Source organism: Pezoporus wallicus, unplaced genomic scaffold (genome assembly GCF_028554395.1).
Source record: "Pezoporus wallicus isolate ANWC-B61680 ecotype Strahan unplaced genomic scaffold, APGP_CSIRO_Pwel_v1 contig_12740, whole genome shotgun sequence".
Classification (NCBI taxonomy): Eukaryota; Metazoa; Chordata; class Aves; order Psittaciformes; family Psittacidae; genus Pezoporus; species Pezoporus wallicus.
The window spans coordinates 1-19,892 of NW_026635870.1; the positions used below are offsets into that span (position 1 = coordinate 1).

General features: G+C 66.3%; 4 protein-coding genes across 5 annotated transcripts; 1 reads left to right on the plus strand and 3 right to left on the minus strand.

Moving 5' to 3' along the window:
- Positions 1–13: 13 nt before the first annotated feature.
- On the plus strand, positions 14–1,201 carry AIP (aryl hydrocarbon receptor interacting protein; the record flags this gene model as incomplete). The annotated part of the gene is made up of 4 exons (XM_057398427.1): positions 14–226; positions 314–490; positions 575–716; positions 802–1,201. Coding segments are annotated over 4 exons (738 nt in total), but the record flags the coding sequence as incomplete, so codon positions are not given.
- Positions 1,202–2,531: 1,330 nt separating this feature from the next.
- On the minus strand, positions 2,532–14,878 carry PITPNM1 (phosphatidylinositol transfer protein membrane associated 1). 2 transcript variants are annotated; one of them, XM_057398430.1, is made up of 23 exons: positions 14,759–14,878; positions 12,084–12,298; positions 11,880–12,001; positions 9,750–9,971; positions 8,863–9,177; positions 8,523–8,618; positions 8,276–8,383; positions 8,057–8,118; positions 7,735–7,979; positions 6,856–7,045; positions 6,653–6,760; positions 6,395–6,543; positions 5,961–6,139; positions 5,442–5,612; positions 5,072–5,221; positions 4,824–4,984; positions 4,631–4,741; positions 4,368–4,484; positions 4,067–4,215; positions 3,823–3,972; positions 3,296–3,479; positions 2,922–3,050; positions 2,532–2,832 (listed from the first exon to the last, which is right to left on the minus strand). In XM_057398430.1, exons 1-23 carry the CDS (start codon positions 14,834–14,836, stop codon positions 2,563–2,565), a joined length of 3,681 nt encoding a protein of 1,226 aa, XP_057254413.1. In that variant the 5' UTR covers positions 14,837–14,878; the 3' UTR covers positions 2,532–2,562. The 2 variants fall into 2 exon arrangements, with proteins under 2 accessions (XP_057254413.1, XP_057254414.1); XM_057398431.1 differs by having other exon boundaries at positions 4,824–4,972; positions 14,759–14,859.
- Positions 14,879–15,559: 681 nt separating this feature from the next.
- Positions 15,560–16,362, minus strand: LOC130593358 (cyclin-dependent kinase 2-associated protein 2). Its single transcript, XM_057398428.1, has 4 exons — positions 16,198–16,362; positions 16,012–16,112; positions 15,793–15,925; positions 15,560–15,689 (listed from the first exon to the last, which is right to left on the minus strand). Exons 1-4 carry the CDS (start codon positions 16,286–16,288, stop codon positions 15,622–15,624), a joined length of 393 nt encoding a protein of 130 aa, XP_057254411.1. The 5' UTR covers positions 16,289–16,362; the 3' UTR covers positions 15,560–15,621.
- A 1,066-nt stretch (positions 16,363–17,428) lies between these two features.
- Positions 17,429–19,151, minus strand: CABP2 (calcium binding protein 2). The gene is made up of 7 exons (XM_057398429.1): positions 19,059–19,151; positions 18,806–18,967; positions 18,690–18,720; positions 18,485–18,619; positions 18,284–18,393; positions 18,049–18,196; positions 17,429–17,952 (listed from the first exon to the last, which is right to left on the minus strand). Exons 1-7 carry the CDS (start codon positions 19,128–19,130, stop codon positions 17,927–17,929), a joined length of 684 nt encoding a protein of 227 aa, XP_057254412.1. The 5' UTR covers positions 19,131–19,151; the 3' UTR covers positions 17,429–17,926.
- Positions 19,152–19,892: the final 741 nt, after the last annotated feature.

Sequence of the window (19,892 nt, forward strand, 5' to 3'; positions counted from 1 at the left end):
ACGGCGTTCCCGGTGCATCCCCGGCCTCGCCCCGCAGCACGTAGTGCTCTACCCCATGGTGGCCAAGAGCCTGCGGAACATCGCGGCAGGGAAGGACCCTCTGGAGGGGCAGCAGCACTGCTGCAGCCTGGCCCAGCTGCACAACCACTGCTCCCTGGGCTACGCCGACCTCGATGAGCTCCAGAAGAACCCCCAGCCCCTCATCTTCGACATCGAATTGCTCAAGGTGAGGCACCCGCTTTTGGGAAAGGGGGTGCTGTCCCCCCGGTGGGGGGGTGCTGCGGCTCTGCGCTCAACGCTGGGGTGCTGGCAGGTGGAGCCACCCGGCTCCTACCAGCAGGACCCGTGGGCCATGACGGATGAGGAGAAGCTGCAGGCTGTACCCCAGATCCACAAGGAAGGCAACGAGCTGTACCGGCAGGGCAAGGTGCAGGAGGCAGCTGCCAAGTACTACGACGCCATCGCCTGCCTCAAGAACCTGCAGATGAAGGTGAGTCTCCCGCATCCCTCCTGGATGTCACAAGGAGGGGCTGGGAGCTTCCCTTCACTCTCCTTCATCTGTCACCTCCTCCAGGAGCAGCCTGGATCTCCAGACTGGATTGAGCTGGACCAGAAGATCACCCCCCTGCTGTTAAACTACTGCCAGTGCAAGCTGCAGTGCGAGGAGTACTACGAGGTGCTGGATCACTGCTCTTCCATTCTCAACAAGTATGAGGGTAAGGAGCCGTGGGCGAGGTGGGAACCAGCCCGGTCCCACTTCCCCCTGCTCCATCAACCCGGCCTCTCTCTCTTCCCCCCCAGACAACATCAAGGCCTACTTCAAGCGGGCGAAGGCCCACGCCGCGGTGTGGAACGTGGCGGAGGCCCAGGCTGACTTTGCCAAGGTGCTGGCCCTCGACCCCTCGCTGCGCCCCGTGGTCTCCAAGCAGCTCAAGAGCCTGGAAGCGCGCCTGCGGGAGAAGGACGCCGAGGACAAGATCCGCTTCAAGGGCATCTTCTCGCAGTGAAGCCCGTGCCGGAGAGCCCACAGGTTCCTTTAGGTATTCCACATGTGGAATGTTCAATGGATGTTTATTAATGTTTAATACAGACCTGTACTTATTGGAAGTCAGGCGGAGGGGCCCCGGAGCTCACCCCTGGCCCAGCAGTGCACTTCGGGGCAGTATTAAGCAGCGTGAAGCGATGGCAGCACACACTGGAGGTGCAGACTGTGCTCACCGCCGCGCCAGGAATGCCATGTGGGGTGACACAAGCTGAAGGCAGCTGCGCTCTGCTGCATCATTTTAGCCTTCATTTGATGGTTTTATACTTTACGAGCTGTTGCGCCAAGCCTCGGCCCCAGCTCTCCCCCCTTTGTGCCTGTGTATCCTGTGTTGTCACTTCCCAAGGCTGCTGCTATCACCCCGAGCCGGTGTTTCCTCTCTACTGGATCATCGTGTCAGCGTCGTAAATATTTTATATAGGACAAGTGCTTGTTACTGCTATCTCTATCTATATATAACTCTGGTTGTGCTGTGCCAAAAGGAAGTAAAGCTATAGCCACGGGTCCCTGGGTACTTAGGAAAGTCGCTGTTAGAGGTAAAAGGGGTAAAACAAAGCTGCAGGTCAGGGGGAGGCAGCCTGGCAAGCCCTTGCCCTGGGGCCTTGCAGACTCACTGCAAAGCTGAGCCCTTACTTAAGGGCTTCCCCATCGTGGATGTGTCATAGGTGCAGAAGCAGCCCAACTCAGGGTAAAGGCAGCTCTGACACCCACAGAGGCTGGGGTGGTGCTTGTCCTGTCCCGTCCCCCCCCCCCCACGCTGCAGGAGCTCAAAGCTGAGCCTGTGCTGCTGCAGCACCCCAAGCCCCACAGCCCTCACTCCCCCCCTTCCATCCCTGCTCTACCAGCCCAACCCTCCTCTTGTGCAAGAGGTTTAACCACTCGTGACCTGCAGCGTCTTGTTGGCATCAGCACCTACCCAGAGCCACCCCGGGCTGCCTTTCCCTGCCGTCACCTGTCCCACATTGCTCATGACCCAACTGCTGTGGCGCAGGACCCGTGTGACACCATGGCCCCAGGCTTGTGGGTGCAAGTCCTGGTGCCAGCTACGGCTGGGGGGGGAACAGAGCAAACGTGAGGGCTCCAGCTCCTCATCTTTACATCGCTTTATTACACACCAGAACGGAAGAGAACAGAGGAAGCGCCTCTGAATCCCGCCCCTTCCCGGCCCTGCAGCACCCAACGGAAATAAATAAGAGGGAAGCAGGGAAGTGCCACTTGCCTTGGGGCCCCTCAGTGCTGCCCAGGGACCGAGGACCCTGCAGGGCCTTACTGCAGCTCCCCAGGGGACAAACCCCACCGGGCACTGCCCAGCAGCAGCTCTGCAGCCCCACAGGAGCAGGGGGACGGGGAGCTGGGGTGGCTCAGTCCCGAGGGGATCACTACAACCACCTCCCAGGACCCCTCGGGTCCACGGGGCCCGGTGCCCTCATCTCCTTCCCATGGGCTCGGTGCCCATCGCGGGCTCGGGCCCCGGTTGCCCCTGGCTGGCGGTGGTGGGGGGAGCGGTGCTGGGGCCACCCTCACTCCTCATCCTCCAGCTTGAGGCTGACGCTGCGGGGCTTGGCCCTGGGCAGCCCTGGGGCTGCTGCTGAAGGCCCTGCCCCGTCCCACTCGGCCTGGCTGGAGCCCCGCGCCCGCAGGAGCTGGTTCTGCTTGCGGAGGACGTCGACGGGCGCCAGGCAGCCGTAGGTGCCTTTGCCCAGCGTGGGCCGCGAGGGGCCCTTGGGTAAGTGGGCCTGGGCTGCTGCCTCGAGCTGGGCAAGGTGGGCTGCGTAGCCCTCGGACACGAACTGTGGGACACACAGACATGGCGAGCTCCCCCCGTGGGTCAGCAATTGCCCCCTGCAGCTCGGGCCCGGCCCCAGCCCCACCACTGTACCTGGCACTGGTTGGTGAACTTCTTGATGGCCCGTCCCACGATGTAGATGCTCGTTGGTGGCAGCCCCAGGGAGCTGTACACGGAGATGTCCTTGGTGGAGCCGTAGCCAGCGATGATGTTGATCTCTGCCTGCCCACGGAGAAGAGGACAGCAGCGTTAGGGCAAGGACCAGCCCTTCCCGCAGGGACACCCTTGGTTTATGGGGTAGATGCAACACCCACAGGCCGGGACCACCCCTTCGTGCCTGGGAGCAGGTGCCAGCCCCATCGTGGTTGAGCTCAGAGCATCCCCACACTGACCCCCAGGACAGCCCACAGTGCCCCATCGCCACCACCAGCCCCATGCCCCCTGCCCAGGGCTGTCCCTGTGCCCACCTCGGTGTGCAGGCTCTGGAGGAAGGCGGTTTTCTGGCGCAGGGGGTCGTGGGTGAGCCCGTCGCAGAAGGACACGGAGCCGTAGGGGAAGTTGTGCTGGGAGAGCCAGGCCACCACGCGGTGCTTCTGCATGTCCGGGCGCCCCGTCACGTAGATGATCATGAAGCCCAAGTCCTGCCAGTGCCTAGGAGGGGACGCACGCTGCTGCCAGGAGCCCGTGTGGGGACGCTCCTGCATCCACCAGCACAGCACCCGTGGGTGCTACCTCCACAACCTTCCTCCTCCCAGCGGGTTAATCGAGGCAGAGCTGCGGGTACCACAGCAGGCTTCAAGGACCATAGCCAGGAGAGGACTCCTTGCCCACAGGAAGGCGTCAGCGCGGAGATGCTGCGCAAAGGGGGTGCTGGGAGATCCCCCAGCTCCTCCCTAGGACATCAGCCTGCTCCGGTGCCCCCACGCCGCCAGTTTTCTTGTCACCTCACCACGAGAGGAGGGGAGAACATCCCCTTTACATGAAGGGCACCTACCGTACTACATCCACAGCCCCTGCCCGCACTTTGGGGTCATTGCCCATGATGGAGACGCTGGCGGCGAAGGAGCCGTCAATGCTGAACACGATGCACTCGGTGCCGGGGGCCACCACGGTCAGGTATGCCTCGGCGAAGCTGTGGTCCCCCCTGGGGTGGGAGAGTGGCAAGGGCTCAGCTCCAGCTCTGCCCCAAGGGCTGCAGGAGGGGGAGCAGAGGTGGCTCCAGGCACCCGGCTCCTCACCTCACCACCATGCGCACGGGGTAGATGCCGATGGCCAGAGCTTTGTCTGGAGGGATGGTGAAGGTCAGGCGCCCGCTGCCGCTCGTCACCTCGGTGCCGTAGTACATCCACTTCCCCGACAGCGGTTGTGTCATGACGTAGATGTCCACCTGCAGAGGGAAAAGGGCTCAGTCCTGCTGCATCCCCAGCCTACGCGTCCTTACAGCCCTCTGCCACCACCCTGCAGAGGGTCCTGGTCACCACAGCCCTGACACCGGCCCCGTGCCCTGCCCCACGGTGGCACCCATGAGCCCAGCGGTACCTTCTCCCCGGTCAGTGTCACCATGTCCAGGGGGCCGTACATGAAGCGCCCGGTGAGGACCTGGGCTTTGCCCTCGCACACGATCACGTCGCAGACCCGGTGGTTTGCCGTCATGTTCTGCAGGGACACGAGGGCCACAAAGGCCCATGGGTCTGGGGGACCAGCCCAGCCCATGGGAGCAAAGCAGCGCCATGCCCCCATGAACGGGATCCAGCCGGAGCTCTGGGAAAGGGTCAGGATCCCAATGGCCATGGGACACGTACCCGGATCTTCATCTGCGTGCGCCGGCGCTGCCACTTCTCCCTGGGGATAGCGGGGCTGTAGGTGGAACCCTCCTCATTCTCTGCTGGCTGCGACTCCTCCTTCTCCATCACCTGCCCGGCAGCAGGGTCCCAGCTCAGCTCCAGCGGCCCCCGTGGGGCTCTGCTGCCCACCCCACCGCGGTGCCCACCATACCTGGCGCAGGATGAAGGCCACCACGTCGGAGGATTCCCAGTAGCTGGCATGGAAGAGGTGGGGCAGGGTGATGGTGGGGAAGGCAGTCAGGGCTTCGGGGCAGTACAACAAGTAGTCGATGCGCTTCCGGCCCCACCAGCGCTCCAGGACTGGGGGGAGAGCTGGAATGAATCCCTCCTTGGACCTTAGCCCACCTCGTGCATCCCAAGGTGCTGGTGTGCAATGGGATGGGCATGGACGGCACTCACTCTTGACGAGTTCACTGGTGCTGGCAGGATCGGGGGGCTCTACAGGCTCACTGCTCTTCCAGAAGCCCCCGAAGCTGCCGGTGGGGGTAGGAGGGGTGGCCAGGTCCACCTTGGGCAGGAAGAGGGCAGAGTGCATCTGCAGCGTATCCGCTGTGGGGAGAGATGGGTGAGGACCCCCTGGGGACACCAATTACCCTGGGACCCCCCTCCAGCAGAGCCCCAAAGGCGGGGGCAGAGCTTGTGGATCACTTTCCCCCCTCCCCAGCTGGGCTCCTGCAGTGCTGGGGGTACTCCGGGTACCCCAGCATGGCGCTGGAGCCCATAGCACACCCCAGGGTGCCCAGGACCAGCCCTGTGACGGGGTGCTCACCCAGCAGGGAGGAGGTGCCGTCACCCAGGGGGTACTTCTGGTAGCGGGGCACGCTGAGCGGTGGGACAGCGTGGAAGGCCTTGGTCAAGAGGGGCTCCAGACGAGAGGCGCAGGGGTCGGCCGCGTGGAAGAGGTTGTAGATCTGCTCACAGGCAGGATGCAGCTGAGCCACTGGTGAAGAGAAGGTGTGGGGGGGGAGGATTGGGGCTGCCCAGCCTGCACGGTGAGGAGCCCAACTGGGACAGGGCACGAGGGCTGGTGGGGCCGGGCCAGCACAGCTCAAGGCCCGGGAGGGGGAAAAGCAACACCCAGCGACAGGAAAGGCGAACCCAGGCCACCAGTGACAAGGCAGGGCTGGCACAGAGGAGGGGCACACACGGATGCGGACAAGCACAAGGGGCTCAAACCCAAGCAGGGCTCTCGGGGGACACCACAGAGGGGTTCAGGCTTGCAGGGAGCACGACTCGAGCTCCCTAGGGAGGGCTGGGGGCAGGCACCACGGCTGGCAGGGGTCCTCACCATCCAGAGCGGGCATGACGGTCTTGCGTAGCGCGAGCACCAGCCCCAGCGGGGAGCCAAAGAGGAAGAAGCCGGATACCTTAAAGTCGAGGCGGGTGCTGGCACCCTCTGCCCCATCCAGTGCCGTGGTGCTGCTCCGCGATGCCTCTGGCTCCAGCGCAGCCTCGCTGGCCTGCAGGCTGGGACAGCAGGGCCAGTGGGCACGGGAAGGGATGAGGGGGAACATGGCCCCGCTGCCACCAGCCCAGGGGCAATGCTGGGCCTGGCATGGCCCCATGGAAGCAGCAGGGGAGCTCCAGCAAGACCCCACCCCGTGCAATGCTCCATCCCAGGCTGGTGCAGATGGGAAGTTCACCCTTTCCATAGAGCACAGAGTTAGAGGGGAGATCAGCAGCATTCCCACAGGGAGCTGTTGGCCATCCCCTCGCTCTCACCTGCCTGAGGAGCTGTGACAGTGGCTCTCGCCCTGCTCCCTGCAGAGTGGCTGCGGCCCTGGCTCGGGTTCTGATCCTGCTGCTCCATCTGCTCCATCAGCCAACGGGTCCCGGCCGCCGCACAGCTCCGGGGAGATGGGCTCCATGCTCTGCAGGGACCAAGGCAGTGAGCACCCAGCCCTGCTTGCCCACCACCACCACCAGCACCCAGAGGTGCAGACCCCTCCTGAGCACCCCCGGCAGGGTGCTGGTACTCACCAGGCTGCCGCGGCGGCTGCTGCCACGGCTGCCCCCGGCACCCACCCGGGTCTGGCAGAGCGCATCAAAGCCCAGGATGCCCCCCACACAGTCCCCCAGCAGCACCACCTGCGGACAGCACGCACCCATGGCAAGGTGGGGGGGGTGAAGGACACAGCCCCCAGGCCCTCCACAGCCTTTCCCCCCCCCCAGATCCCTCTGACCTGGCCGCAGAAGCCGGCTCCCTCCCTGGAGCGCAGGAAGGCTCCATAGGCCTGGTTGGCACGAGCCACGACGGTGCCCAGGGCGTGCAGGTAGCTCCCCGAGGAGGTGGCCAGCAGCGGGAGGGCTGCCAGGGGGATGTGGTCCTGGCTGCTGTACAGCCTGTCCGTGTCGTGGCTGTAAGGGCTCAGCCTGGGAGGGACAAAGGGAAGGATGAACGGGGGCTGCCCTGGTGTCCTCATCCCACCCCATGATGCTTGCTCGCCACAGGTTGCTGCACCAGGAGTCATGCCCAGCCTATTGCGTGTTCTGGATGCCACAGACAGAATGAATCATGGAAGGGTTTGGGATGAAGGGAGCTGAAGGCTCCTCCGGCTCCAACCCCTGCCATGGGCAGGGACCCCTTCCACTAGGGCAGCGTGCTCCAAGCCCCTGTGTCCAACCTGGCCTTGATGGGGCAGCCACAGCTCTGGGGGTGCAGCCCAGGACATGGGGGGGGGGGGGTCTGGGATCAAGCAGTCACTGAAGCCAGGTCATGGGGAGCTGCTCCTCACCCAACATCCCCAAGTCCTTCCCCTCAGGGCTGCTCCATCCAGTCCCCCCCAGCCTGTGTCTATGCTGGGGATTGCCCCAAGCCAGGGTCAGGACCTTGCCCTTGGCCTTGTTGAACTCCACGAGGTTCCCATCTCTCCAGATCCCTCTGGGTCCCATCCCTTCCCTCCAGTGTATCAACCACACCACCCTGCTCGGCGTCATCAGCGGAGGCTGGCTTTGACCCCACTCTCCAAGGCCACCACTTCCCCGCTCCCCTCCCGCATCCCCGGGATGGTTTTCCATGGGGACAGCCCCACGGCACCACCCCCCCCCCCCCACATCCACACCTGGAGACCAGGGCATAGGCAGCGGCGCAGATGGGGGGACAGGGCACCAGGCGCAGCGCCACGTGCCCCAGCGCCTCGGGGAAGTGGGCACGGGCGACAGCGTCGAAGGTGGCCGCCAAGGTCTGCACGTCCGCCTGCTTGGAGCCCGGCTCCCCCGAGCCCTGGTCCAGGATGTTCCCGCTGTGCAGGATGAGGAAGAGGACGTGGATCTGGCACGCGGGGGCCGCGCTGTCCGAGGAGCTGCCCTGCGGGGAGGGGAGCGCTGCTGTGGTACCCACAGCCAGGAGCACGGCCTCAGGGCTGGGATGAGCAGGACACGCACCTCCGAGAAGCTGGATGTCCCCAAACCTTCTCCATCCACCTTGGCACTGCTGGTTCCTTCCCCTGTGAAGGCACAGCCCTGGTGAGCTCCCCTGGCTGGGCTCTGGCTGTGGTCACACAGCTCTGGTGAGCCCAACTGGGGTGGTCCAAGTGGGGCCAGCCCCCTCTCCCAGGGCACCCGCACCAGGGTTTGGGGCTGGACCCCCCCTTCACCACTCACCCAACGCCTCATCCAGCTCCATTGGCTGCTCCAGCGTGTCCAAGAAGTCATTGGAGCTCCACTTGGTCATCTCCTTGGCAAAGACCTCGTCGCTGTCAGACAGGTCCTCTGTGGTGGCATGGGGGGTGGGGGGGGCATGGCAATGGGGAGCACCCCTGTCCCTGCTCCCCAGCCCCGACAGCCCCCTGCCAGGCACGTCCAGCCCACCCTGAGCTGGTGCCACCCAAAACACCAACCCCAGCCGTACCGTGGGCATCGAAGAACTCCTCCTCGGAGCTGTTCTCGGAGTCACGGGCGATGTTCTGCATCCGCCACTCGGACAGGCTCTGAGGAGACACCCCCCCTGCCACCGGCGTGGGGTCAGCACCCAGAGCCCCCCACGGCAACACCCTGCTCCTGCCCTATAGCTCCTCCCTGTTCCTCCACGCAGAGACCCCCAGGGAGAGGCACGACCACCCCGGGGGGCACCCAGAGCCCCCCTGCAGAGGAGGCACCCAGAGCCCCCCAGAGAAGACCCAGGACAGGCAAGAAAGGGTCCCCCAACATCTCAGACAGGGCTGAGGTCCATGCAAGCCCTGGTCTCTCACCTCCATGCTGAGAAGAGTAGGAAGACCGGGAAGAGGTGGACCACTGCTTGGCAAAGGTATCATCAGGGGAGACATCGGCCTCCTGCTGCGCCTCGGCCCCTTCCTGCCCGCTGGCACGTCGGGGTTCCATCCTGCCCTCGGAGCTGGGCCTGGCCATGGGGGGCTCCTCGGCCCCGCTGCACTTGCCCATCTTCTGAGCCAGCATCTGAGCTGTCTCGTCCTCCAGCTGCCGGATGTCCTCCATCGTCAGGTCCGTCCACTCGTCCTGCCAGCACCAGGCCTGGCGGTGGGCACGGAGCATCACCTTCCGCAGCCCTGGTGGGGAGGGAGCCCATGGGAGCACTGGGGGCAGGGCTGGGGCCCCCAGCATGAAGAGGCCGTGGAGCTGTTGGAGCAAGGCCAGAGGAGGCCACGAGGACGCTCGGGGGCTGGGGCAGCTCCCGTATGGAGCCAGGCTGAGAACACTGGGGCTGCATGGAGAGCTCAGAGCAGCTTCCAGTGGCTGAAGGGGGCTACAGGGATGCTGGGAAGGGACTCTTCATCAGGGACTGGAGTGACAGGACAAGGGGTGATGGGTTCAGACTGAAACAGGGGAAGTTCAGGTTGGAGATAAGGCAGAAGCTCTTCCCTGGGAGGGTGCTGAGGCGCTGGCACAGGGTGCCCAGAGAAGCTGTGGCTGCCCCATCCCTGGCAGTGCTCAAGGCCACGTTGGACACAGGGGCTTGGAGCAAGCTGCTCCAGTGGAAGGGGTTGGGGTCAGAACTGAGTGAGCTTTAAGGTCCCTTCCAACCCAAACCATTCCACAATCCTATGGCTCTGGGGCTCCCCAGGCCAACCCCCCAGCAGCACCAAGGGCAGCTGAGTGCTCCCCAATGCTCCCAACTCACCCACATCATGGATGAACTGCTCGATCTTGGACTGCATCCCCCAGTAGCGAAACTCCACCTTGCAGAGCTTGTAGGCACACATCAGGGGCCCGGTGCTGGGGGCCTCCAGCCAATCGTCCCCCAGCGGGCCCCGGCCTGTCTTGCTGGAATGGTAGAGCTTGGGGTCCTCCTCGGGCTTGTATTCCCCAGGGGAGATGGGGTCACGCACGATGTCGATGGTGTCTGCGGAGGGAACAGTGTCTGTCACCCTGTGAGGGGATGCTCGGGCACAAAAACGTGTTAAAATGCACCAAAATCAGCAGGGAAACCCCCAAAATTAGTCCCACAGTGCACGCACCCAACACAACCGGTAGCAAACGCTCTCCATCCTGCAGCTGCCCCCATTACACCCCAATAACAAGGCATGGAGCAAAACCCCTTGAGCCCCCATCGAGCTGGGGGGTACAAGAGCAACATCCCCCAAAACAGCACTGAACCCCCCAAAACTGAGGGATGGCACCGGGAAACCATGATCCAACAGACCTCTGGGTTGGACATTCAGGCTCAACCCTGCAGTTGGGCTGCTCCAGCCTAGCTCCCTCCAGCCCCATCTTGGGGGGGGTGCCAGGACCTTCTCATGGGGCTGTCCCCAAGCCATCCCCATCACCCTGCAGTTATTTGCCCCCAGGGTATCTGCTGGCCTCTTCCTCCAGCTTGGGCTGGAAAAAGGGGGCGAAAAAGGACTTTTAAGAGTCAAAAAGGTGCAGTTCAGGTGCTTTGCCCCGTGCTGAAACGCAAAGTGCCCCAACGCACATCTCCCCGGCACGCCATGGGGTGGGAAAGCACCATGGGCTGGTGCCCACACTGAGCAGCAACAGAGGCTGAGGGGACACCCCAGGGCTGGCCCCGCTGCCTGTGCTGCCGTCCCCTGTGTGCAAAGGGTAAAGCCCCTCCGCAGCCACATCAAGGGAAGCAGGGGAGCCCCAAGCCCATAAAACCCCACGGCCAGCCCTGGGATGATGGCACCAGGCTTGGCCACAGCGCCTTTAAAGCCGAGCCTGCCGGGCTGGCTGAGCAGCTCGGCTGGCAGCACGCTGTGGTTGGAGCCAGGCAGGACCTGCCAGGTCCTGGCAGGGCCGCTCATGCGACAAGCAGCAGGGCTGGTTGCTTCTAAGTGCAAGGAGCTTGGCAAGGCCCTGGGCCCCCCGCTGCCCTTTGCGACGTGAGATGGGGCCGAAATCAGTGCTATGGGGGAGAGGGAAAGCAAATCCCAGTGGGACCTGTGCTGGCGACGGTGACAGATCCCCCATGGGGGACACAACGGGCCCCATGGGGAACCCATAGATGGCACGCCGGGAGGGAAAGCGGGCAGGAGAAGGGGCACGGGGCTCTCTGCGCTCATCCCTGGTGGCGGCAGGGACCGGATCCATGGTCCCCAGCCCCGAGCTCCGGCATCCCGGCCGGACATCCCCGCTGCTGCAGGAGCCAATGAGAGAAATAGGTCAGATGAATCATTTCCTCCCGGTGCCTATTTTAGGCCTCCATTTTAAGAGCAGCGCGTCACGCTCTGCGCTCCGGTGCCCGAACCCACCGCATCCACCGCGCCGGGAAAGGCCGGACGTGGCAACCGGAGCCAACGCGGCCGGCGGGGAGGGAGGAATCCCAACGCCCGGGGGGGGGGGGGCTCCTGGCAGTGCCCATGAGGGAAGCACTGGAAGGGTCGAGACTTGGAGAATGATCTGGAGCAGGGAAAGCAGGCCTGGGGAAACGGGGACAGGCTTTGCCGGCTCCAGTGCTCCCTATGGAGGCCGCCGTGGGATCCCAGAATGGGGTTGGGAAACAAAGCTGGGACAGGGAAGGAGAGGGGAGGACCAGGAAAAAAGAGGGCTGCAAACCAACCTATAGGTTAAGGGAAGAAGGCAGAGCACACCGTGAGCCCCAAACCATCTTTAGGTGGAGCCTGGTTTAGCAGCACCGCCAAAAAGGCTTGGGCAGGGAGCTCGGGATAAGGACTTTGGGGCACAGGCCCAAAGCATCCCCACCCCACAAGGTCCAGCGCGAGGAGCGATGCCAAACCCCGCGTGCAGCAGAGCCCCACGGCTCTCCACGCGGGAGCACCGCGGGCACCAGCGCGTCCCGCTCCGCACGCACCCAGGACCCTCTGCCTCTTCTCGGCGGCGCTCAGGTTGAAGACGTTGGGCTGCTGCCCCGCGTCCTGCCGGTAATAGGTCTCGATCTCGATGGAGAACTTCTCCACGAAGGGACACGTGTACCTGTGGGGACAAAGCGCTGAAGCCACGGCCGGCCCCACATCCCGCCCCACTTCTCCCCCCCCCAGCCCCGTCGGGCTCCTACCGGGTGCGGGTGTAGGGGTAAGCGTTCCAGGACTCCTCCTCCACCTGCAGCGCGGCCTTGGGGAGCAGCGCCCGGAACCAGCTGGGGATGTGGGAGCCCACATGGTAAACCTTGTGCGTGTACTGCCCGCTGCCGCCGGGGCCCTCGCTGTAGGGCCGGTTGGCCAGGATCTCCACGCCGCTGCCCTCGCCGCTCGACTCCTCCCGGCTCTTCTTCTATGGGGGGGGGGGGGGGAATGGAACCCACACGCTGCCCCACAAGCTGCATAGCACCGAGGCCTCGGCTCCTCACCGGGGGTCCTGGGGGCTCCATAGCCCCCTGGACCCATGAGCTTCCCCACCCCAGCACCGGAAGCCCGGCTTGCTTCAGGGGCCCCAAAGCCACCCGAACCTCACCGATAGCTCTGCAGCCTGTCAGGGCCTCGGGGTCAGCCTCAGGGCCCCATGGGCTGTGCTCAGCCCCACAGCCCCCACCCCATGCTCAGCCCCATAGCCCCCCCCCATGCTCAGCTGCATAGACAACCCCATGCCCAGCCCCACAGCCTCCCCATGCTCAGCCGTATAGACACCCCAAGCTCAACCCCATAGCCCCCATCATGCCCAGCCCCATAAGCCCCCCCATGCTCAGCACCATACCCCCCCCATTCTCAGCCCCATAGCCCCCATGCTCAGCACCATAGCCAACCCCCATGCTCAGCAACACAGCCCCCATGCTCAGCAGCACAGCCCCCCCATTGCTCAGCCCCCATAGCTGCCCCATGCTCAGCCCCACATGCTCAGGCCCATAGCCCACCATACTCAGCCCCATAGCCCCCCCCATACTCATCACCATAGCCCCTCCCATGCTCAGCCCCACAGCCGCCACCCCATGCTCAGCCCCATAGCCCCCCCCCATGCTCAGCTGCATAGACCACCCCATGCCCAGCCCCACAGCCTCCCCATGCTCAGCCGTATAGACACCCCAAGCTCAACCCCATAGCCCCCATCATGCCCAGCCCCATAAGCCCCCCCATGCTCAGCACCATACCCCCCCCATTCTCAGCCCCATAACCCCCATGCTCAGCACCATAGCCAACCCCCATGCTCAGCAACACAGCCCCCATGCTCAGCAGCACAGCCCCCCCATTGCTCAGCCCCCATAGCTGCCCCATGCTCAGCCCCACATGCTCAGGCCCATAGCCCACCATACTCAGCCCCATAGCCCCCCCCATACTCATCACCATAGCCCCCCCCATGCTCAGCCCCATAGCCCACCATTCTCAGCCGCACAGCCCCCCATGCTCAGCCCCACAGCCCCCCCCATGCTTAGCCCCATAGCCCCACATGCTCAGCCCCATAGCCCCCCCCCATGCTCAACTCCATAGCCCCCCCCATGCTCAGCCTCACAGCCCTCTGCACCACCCGTGGTCCATGCTCAGCCCCATAGCCCTCTGTATCCCTCCATGCTCAGCCCCAGAGCCCCTGCACCCCCCATTGCTCCATGCTGAGCCCCACAGCTCTCGGCACCCCTCATGCTCAGCCCCACAGCCCCTACACCCCCCATTGCTCCATGCTGAGCCCCACAGCTCTCGGCACCCCTCACACTCAGCCCCATAGTCCCTGCACCCCCATTGCTCCATGCTGAGCCCCACAGCTCTCAGCACCCCTCACACTCAGCCCCATAGCCCCTGCACCCCCCATTGCTCCATGCTCAGCCCCACAGCTCTCGGCACCCCTCACACTCAGCCCCACAGCCCCTGCACCCCCCATTGCTCCATGCTGAGCCCCACAGCTCTCGGCACCCCTCACACTCAGCCCCACAGCCCCTGCACCCCCCATTGCTCCATGCTGAGCCCCACAGCTCTCGGCACCCCTCACACTCAGCCCCACAGCCCCTGCACCCCCCATTGCTCCATGCTCAGCCCCACAGCTCTCGGCACCCCTCACACTCAGCCCCACAGCCCCTGCACCCCCCATTGCTCCATGCTCAGCCCCACAGCTCTCGGCACCCCTCATGCTCAGCCCCATAGCCCCTACACCCCCCATTGCTCCATGCTGAGCCCCACAGCTCTCGGCACCCCTCACACTCAGCCCCACAGCCCCTACACCCCCCATTGCTCCATGCTGAGCCCCACAGCTCTCGGCACCCCTCACGCTCAGCCCCATAGCCCCTGCACCCCCCATTGCTCCATGCTGAGCCCCACAGCTCTCGGCACCCCTCATGCTCAGCCCCATAGCCCCTGCACCCCCCCTTGCTCCATGCTGAGCCCCACAGCTCTCGGCACCCCTCACACTCAGCCCCATAGCCCCTGCACCCCCCATTGCTCCATGCTCAGCCCCACAGCCTCGGCACCCCCTTGCTCCATGCTCAGCCCCACAGCCTCGGCACACCTCCATGCTCAGCCCCACAGCCCCTGCACCCCCCCCCTCCATGCTCAGCCCCACAGCTCTCGGCACCCCTCATGCTCAGCCCCATAGCCCCTACACCCCCCATTGCTCCATGCTCAGCCCCACAGCTCTCGGCACCCCTCACACTCAGCCCCACAGCCCCTGCATCCCCCATTGCTCCATGCTGAGCCCCACAGCTCTCGGCACCCCTCACACTCAGCCCCACAGCCCCCCTCAGACTCAACACCTCAGCCCCCCCTAGCCCGCGCTCCCTACACCCCTCAGGCCCCCGCGCCCGCCATTCCCCACCTGGATCATGTAGAGCTGGGCCACCTGGTACTCGTCCAGGCTCATGGGCAGCAGGATGCGGTACTCCTTGATGAGCATGGCTCTGGGGGGCAGCGCCCGCAGGGCCGCCCGGGACCCGGCCCCCGCTCAGCCCCGCTCCGGCCCGGCCCGGCGCCCGCTGCGACGCTCCGGGGCCCGCCCCGCTCCCATGGCAACGCGCCCCCCGCCCGCTCGGCTCCGCCCGCCGCTCTTCGGTACCACTCGGCACTTTTCGGCTCCGCCCCCCCCCCCTTCGGCTCCCTTCGGCTCCCCCCGCCGAACCTGCGCTGCTCCGTGACATCACAGCCCGCCGTGACGTAGTAGGGGGGAGCCGTGACGTCAGAGGCGGGGGAGGAGGCACGGGCAGCACCGGGTCCGCCCCCCCGGGCCCGATCCTGCGGGCAAGGAACGGCCACGGCCGGGACCGGCACCGGACGGGGCTTCCCTTAGAACCAGCCCTTGATTTTAGGGCAAAAACCGCGTTTTGCTCATTCCTGCACGGCTCAGACCCCACAGCACCGGGGCACCCCCCAACCCCTGCCCCGGTGCCACCGGTTGCAGCCACCAGGGCACCAAGACCCCTTCTTATCCGTGTGCCCCCCTCACCACCCCGGCTTCCCAACCCCCCCCCGCCGGGAGCCACAACCGGAGGCAGAGCCCCAACCACGTCCTTTATTTATAAAAACACGCATTTAGAAAGAGCGGAGAGCGCGGGGGGGGAGGGGAGGGCCGAGGGCAGCACGGCCGCTCCCCCCCCCTACACCCCCCCCCCCCCCCCCCACCGCCGCCGTCAGCGGGGCAGGGACACCGGGGCTCCCGGCGGGGGTCCCGGGGGGCAGCAGCCGTTACGTGCGGGCGTTGCGCTCTGTCTCTGCCAGGCACTCCCGGACCAGCGCCCGGGCGTGGATGATGCCTGCGGGGAGAAGCACAAGGGATAAGCGCGCATCAAACCGGGGGGGACAAGACGAGGAGGCACCGGGAGCGGTGGGGAAACGGGGACCCGTCCCCGGTCCTACCGCGCTTCAGCCGCTCCATGGCGCTCTTGCTGCCGGCGTACGTGGGCCGGATCTCCTTCCCCATCTCCTCGATGACGGAGAGCAGGTCGGTGTAGGTGCTCTGCGAGCCCTGAGCCCCGGGGGGCTTCATCGCCTGCGGAGGGGGAAGCACGGAAGGGTGAGGAGCGGCCCCGCTGCCCTCCGTCACCCCGGGGCCAACCCCGCCACCCCCGGCCTCACCTGCACGTAGCCCATGGACGGCGGCCCGAAGTCATTGAAGAGGGGCCGGAAAGCGGCGGCGGCGCCGGGGACGGAACCGGAGGGCGAAGGGACGCTCGTGGCTACGAGAAACGCGGAGTTACCGGTTGCCCCCCGGCCTCCGGTGCCCTCCCCTTCCCTTCCCTTCCTCCGCGGGGCCGCGCTCACCGGCGGGAGGTGCCCCAGGCCCCGGCGGGGCGGGGCTGGCGCTGGCGGCTCCGGGGTTAGCTGGGGCGGGAGCGATGGGCTTGTAGGACATCCCCGACGGCCGCCCGCCGCTCCCGGCGCCCTGCAGCGCGGCGGGGCTCGGTGAGCGGCCCCCGCGCTCCCCCGGCCGGTGCCCGCCGCTCCTCAGCTCAGCTCAGCCCCGGAGCCCCGCGGGCGGGGGGAAGCGGAACCGCGGGGAGCGAGGCCCCGGTCCCCGGTGAGCTCTGACCCGACCCGACCCGGCCTCCGCCGGCACCGCCGCTCGCCCTGATGACGCGGGAGGGCGTGCGACGCCGCGCTGACGTCAGCGCGCCGCCTGCCCCGCCCCTTTCCCGGGTCACCGTGGAGACGCGCGGCGTCAGCCCCGCCCCTTTGGGTTTGGGTGGAAAAGAGGCGGAAATGGTTAAAAACGGCCCTAAATCCAGCCCTTAACCCAGCCCTGGCCGCGGCACTGAGGGCCCTCGGCTATGGGGGGCTGAGAGCCTCCCCAGTGCCCAGCCCCGTGCCCAGTCCCTGCCCTGCTCCTGCTGCCGCACTGGTGCTGGTGCAGTACCAGGATGCTGGGGGCTTCTTGGCTTCCTGGGCACAAGCTGCTCCTGCTCAGCTCCAGCAGCTCCTTTCCAGCCTGGAGCGTTCCATGGGGCTGCTGTGGCCCAGGGTGAGGACCCAGCACCGAGCCTGGTTGGATCTCACACCAGTGACCACAACGCAGGGATCCAGCCTGGCCGGATCCTTCTTGCAGAGCCTCCCTATCCTCCCTCCAGCAGATCAACTCCCGCCCTTGGTGTCATGTGAAGTGACTCAGGGTGCCCTCCATGCCCTCATCCAGATCATCAATGAAGATAGCAAACAGCACTGGCCCCAACCCCAAGTCCTGAGGGCCACCACCAGTGACCTGTCACCAACTGGATGTGACACCTTGGTGTGTCATCCCCCCCACGAGCCCCATGGCCCCAGCAGGGTGATGGGAAAGGATCAGGGATGAGGATCCCCGGTACCGGCCCCACCAGTCCCGGTGCTCCCCCCCCCCCGGTAACACCCACCCCACCAGGACAGGCGGTGCCCCACAACTTGTGCCTAAACCCCACACAAAGACAAAGCAGCGGCCACGCAGCTGATTTCTTTTCATTTCAAAAGGGCAAATTTCACCCCCAAGTGCTCCCAGGGCAGGATCCTGCCGCTCCCACACGCTGCTCCCCATCCGCAGTGGAACCGGGATGCTTCATTCCCGGCTTCTTCCCTGCAGGATGTCCCGGTTGAAGCCCTGAGGAACGTCCACCCGGGCCCGGGAAGCAGCGGGATGCCCGGCCCCGGCCACCTCTGGGGTAGGTAACGGGGGACAGGCAGCGGGATAAACCCGGAATCACAGCGTGGGGGGACAGGGTTGGGTGTGGGAGCCAGGGGGAGGCTGGGGGGCTGAGCGGGGAGGGCTTTGGGATGAGCTCAGGGCAGAAAGGGGAACGCTGAGGGCAGAGATGAGGGCGAGAGCAGCCAAAGCCCAGCCCGGTGGCATCCCCGGTGCCCACCGCCACACTGGGACCTCGGCACAAAGCCAAGGATGAGGCTGAGCACCACCGGTGAGGGCCTTGCCCCGGGCTTGGGCACCGGTACCAGCACCGGTACCGGGTGTCTCCGTGGCCCCCTCCTCTTCATAAGGCACGGTGCGGTCCCGTGTTGGCACACGCCGCCCTCAGCGCGACATCATCCGCACAAACTCTGCCAGCGGGGGAATACGCACGGAGCATCCCGAGCATCCCTGAGGATGCTCCGGGTCCCACCCCCCCCCCACCTTCCCCAGCCCCTCCATCCTACCTTCGAAGTCCACCAGCCCGTCCCCATTGAGATCCACGTCCTTGAGGATCTCGTCCACCTCGCGGTAGTTGAGCTGCTGCCCCAGCAGCTTGCGCATGGCCTCCCGCAGCTCTGCCACGCTGATCTGCCCGTCGCCGTTGGTGTCGAACTGCGGGCGAGCACCCAGGGGTGACGCCGCCCTCGGGGCGCCGCCAGGTTCCCCCGTCCCCCCCCATCCCCATCGCCGTCCCCTCACCTCGCGGAAGGCGTCGCGCAGCTCCTTGATCCCGATCATATCCGCTGTCTCCGCCAGCATCTTGGGGCCCATCAGCTCCACAAAGTCATCGAAATCCACTTTGCCCCCGGCTGTGACAAGAAGGGGGGGAACAGGGCGATGTGGGGCAGGCAGGGTGATGGGGGGCTCCTCCCCCCCCCCCCGGGACCCCCCCCCACATACTGATCTGCTGGGACAGCTCGATGAGCTCCATCTCGGTGGGCATGTAGCCCATGGTCCGCATGCACTCGCCCAGGTCCTTGTAGCTGATGTAGCCATCGCGATCCTTGTCGAACTCCCGGAACGCCTGCTTCAGCTCTGGGAGCACCGTGGGACGTCACCGCACGGCACCGCACGGCGCCCCGCGGCACAGACCCCCAGCACTCACCTTCGATCTCTTCAGGCCGCAGCTCTCGGTCCTGGCATAGGGAGAACACGGCAAGTGCCAACGGAAGGGTCCTTCTCCCACCGCCCCCCCCACCCCGTGCCAGCTCACGTGCGTACCCGCTGGGTGATGGCGATGCTCTGCCGCAGGAAGATGCAGGCCGGCCCTACCAGCCCCTGCAGCACCGAGTAGCCCTGCAACGGGGGGGACTGCGCCGCCTCCGACACCTCCTCGGGGTCCCCGGCACCGGGAGGCACGGGGCCGGAGCGTGGCTTCCCGTCCTGCAGGGCAACACGGGGTCAGCAGCGAGGAGAAAGGGGGGGGGCCTCATCTTCCCCCTGCTCCCACCGCGCACCCAAGGGCCGCCCGTACCTTGGGGAGCCTCCGCTCGGGGGTCTTGGTGCAGTTGCCCATGGCCGGGGCTGCGCCCGCGCCGCAGGGCATGCCCGGCCCCGGGGGGGGGGGGAGAAGGCCCAGGGTTAAGGGGGGGGAGCGGGAGCGGCTGTGCCGGGATTGGAGGTTTTTATGGAATATCTGGGGATATGCAGGGCAGCGGGGGGGGGGCCGTGCCCGCGCACACGCATAATCCCCCGGATTATGCCCTGCTCCAGATGTGGGGAGCCGCCCAGCTGTTCCCGGCCCCCCACCCTCCCCACGGGCTCCGGGGCCTCGCCGGTTACCTGCCGGGAAGCGGGGGGCAGCGGGGGCCCCGTCTCCTCGGAGGCCCGATGATGCTCCAGAGGGAAACACGCGCATCCCAAGGCGCTGGCGGTGCCGCGGCTCTGCCGGCCCCCAAACCGTGGGGCCGGGTGGACGCGGCGGCCGCCCTGAGCGCTCTGGGAGCGGTCGGGGGGCGCGGGGCCGCCGGTGCCCCGCCGGGTGGGTGCTCGGAAGAGGAAGAACATGGCAATAGCCGCCGCTGCCCGCCGGTCCCTCTGCCACCCTCGGAGCTTGGCAGGGGGGAAACCGGATCCCCGCGGCCCTGCGCTCGGCCCGGCCCCGCTCCCTCGCCGGGTCGAAGGCAGGGCCGGTGCGGGGGGAACAGGGGCACAGACAGGGCTGCGGCGGGGGCAGAGCGGGCCCGGGGGTACCGCGGGTACCGGGGGGCCCGGTTCGGAGCAACGGAGCCCCCGCAGGGAGCAGGGAGGGGGGCATCGGCACCGGGCGCCCCGGGGGGCACCGGGGGAGGTCGAGCGGCGGCCTCCG

Bases quoted from the DNA above. Each gene is read 5' to 3' on its own strand.
- PITPNM1 (XM_057398430.1), bottom strand. From the start codon at position 14,836: ATGCTCATCAAGGAGTACCGCATCCTGCTGCCCATGAGCCTGGACGAG. The intron at 8,119-8,275 runs GTGAGTGGTGAA...GTGCCTTCACAG, and splicing joins GGAGCTGGATGAGGCGTTGG to GGGAAGGAACCAGCAGTGCC. The intron at 6,761-6,855 runs GTCAGAGGGATC...TGCTGTCCGCAG, and splicing joins GAGCCGGCTTCTGCGGCCAG to GTGGTGCTGCTGGGGGACTG.
- LOC130593358 (XM_057398428.1), bottom strand. From the start codon at position 16,288: ATGTCCTACAAGCCCATCGCTCCCGCCCCAGCTAACCCCGGAGCCGCC. The intron at 16,113-16,197 runs GTGAGCGCGGCC...CGTTTCTCGTAG, and splicing joins GCCTGGGGCACCTCCCGCCG to CCACGAGCGTCCCTTCGCCC. The intron at 15,690-15,792 runs GTAGGACCGGGG...TTCTCCCCGCAG, and splicing joins CATGGAGCGGCTGAAGCGCG to GCATCATCCACGCCCGGGCG.
- CABP2 (XM_057398429.1), bottom strand. From the start codon at position 19,130: ATGCCCTGCGGCGCGGGCGCAGCCCCGGCCATGGGCAACTGCACCAAG. The intron at 18,394-18,484 runs GTATGTGGGGGG...TTCTTGTCACAG, and splicing joins CGAGCTGTCCCAGCAGATCA to CCGGGGGCAAAGTGGATTTC. The intron at 18,197-18,283 runs GTGAGGGGACGG...GCTCGCCCGCAG, and splicing joins TGCGCGACGCCTTCCGCGAG to TTCGACACCAACGGCGACGG.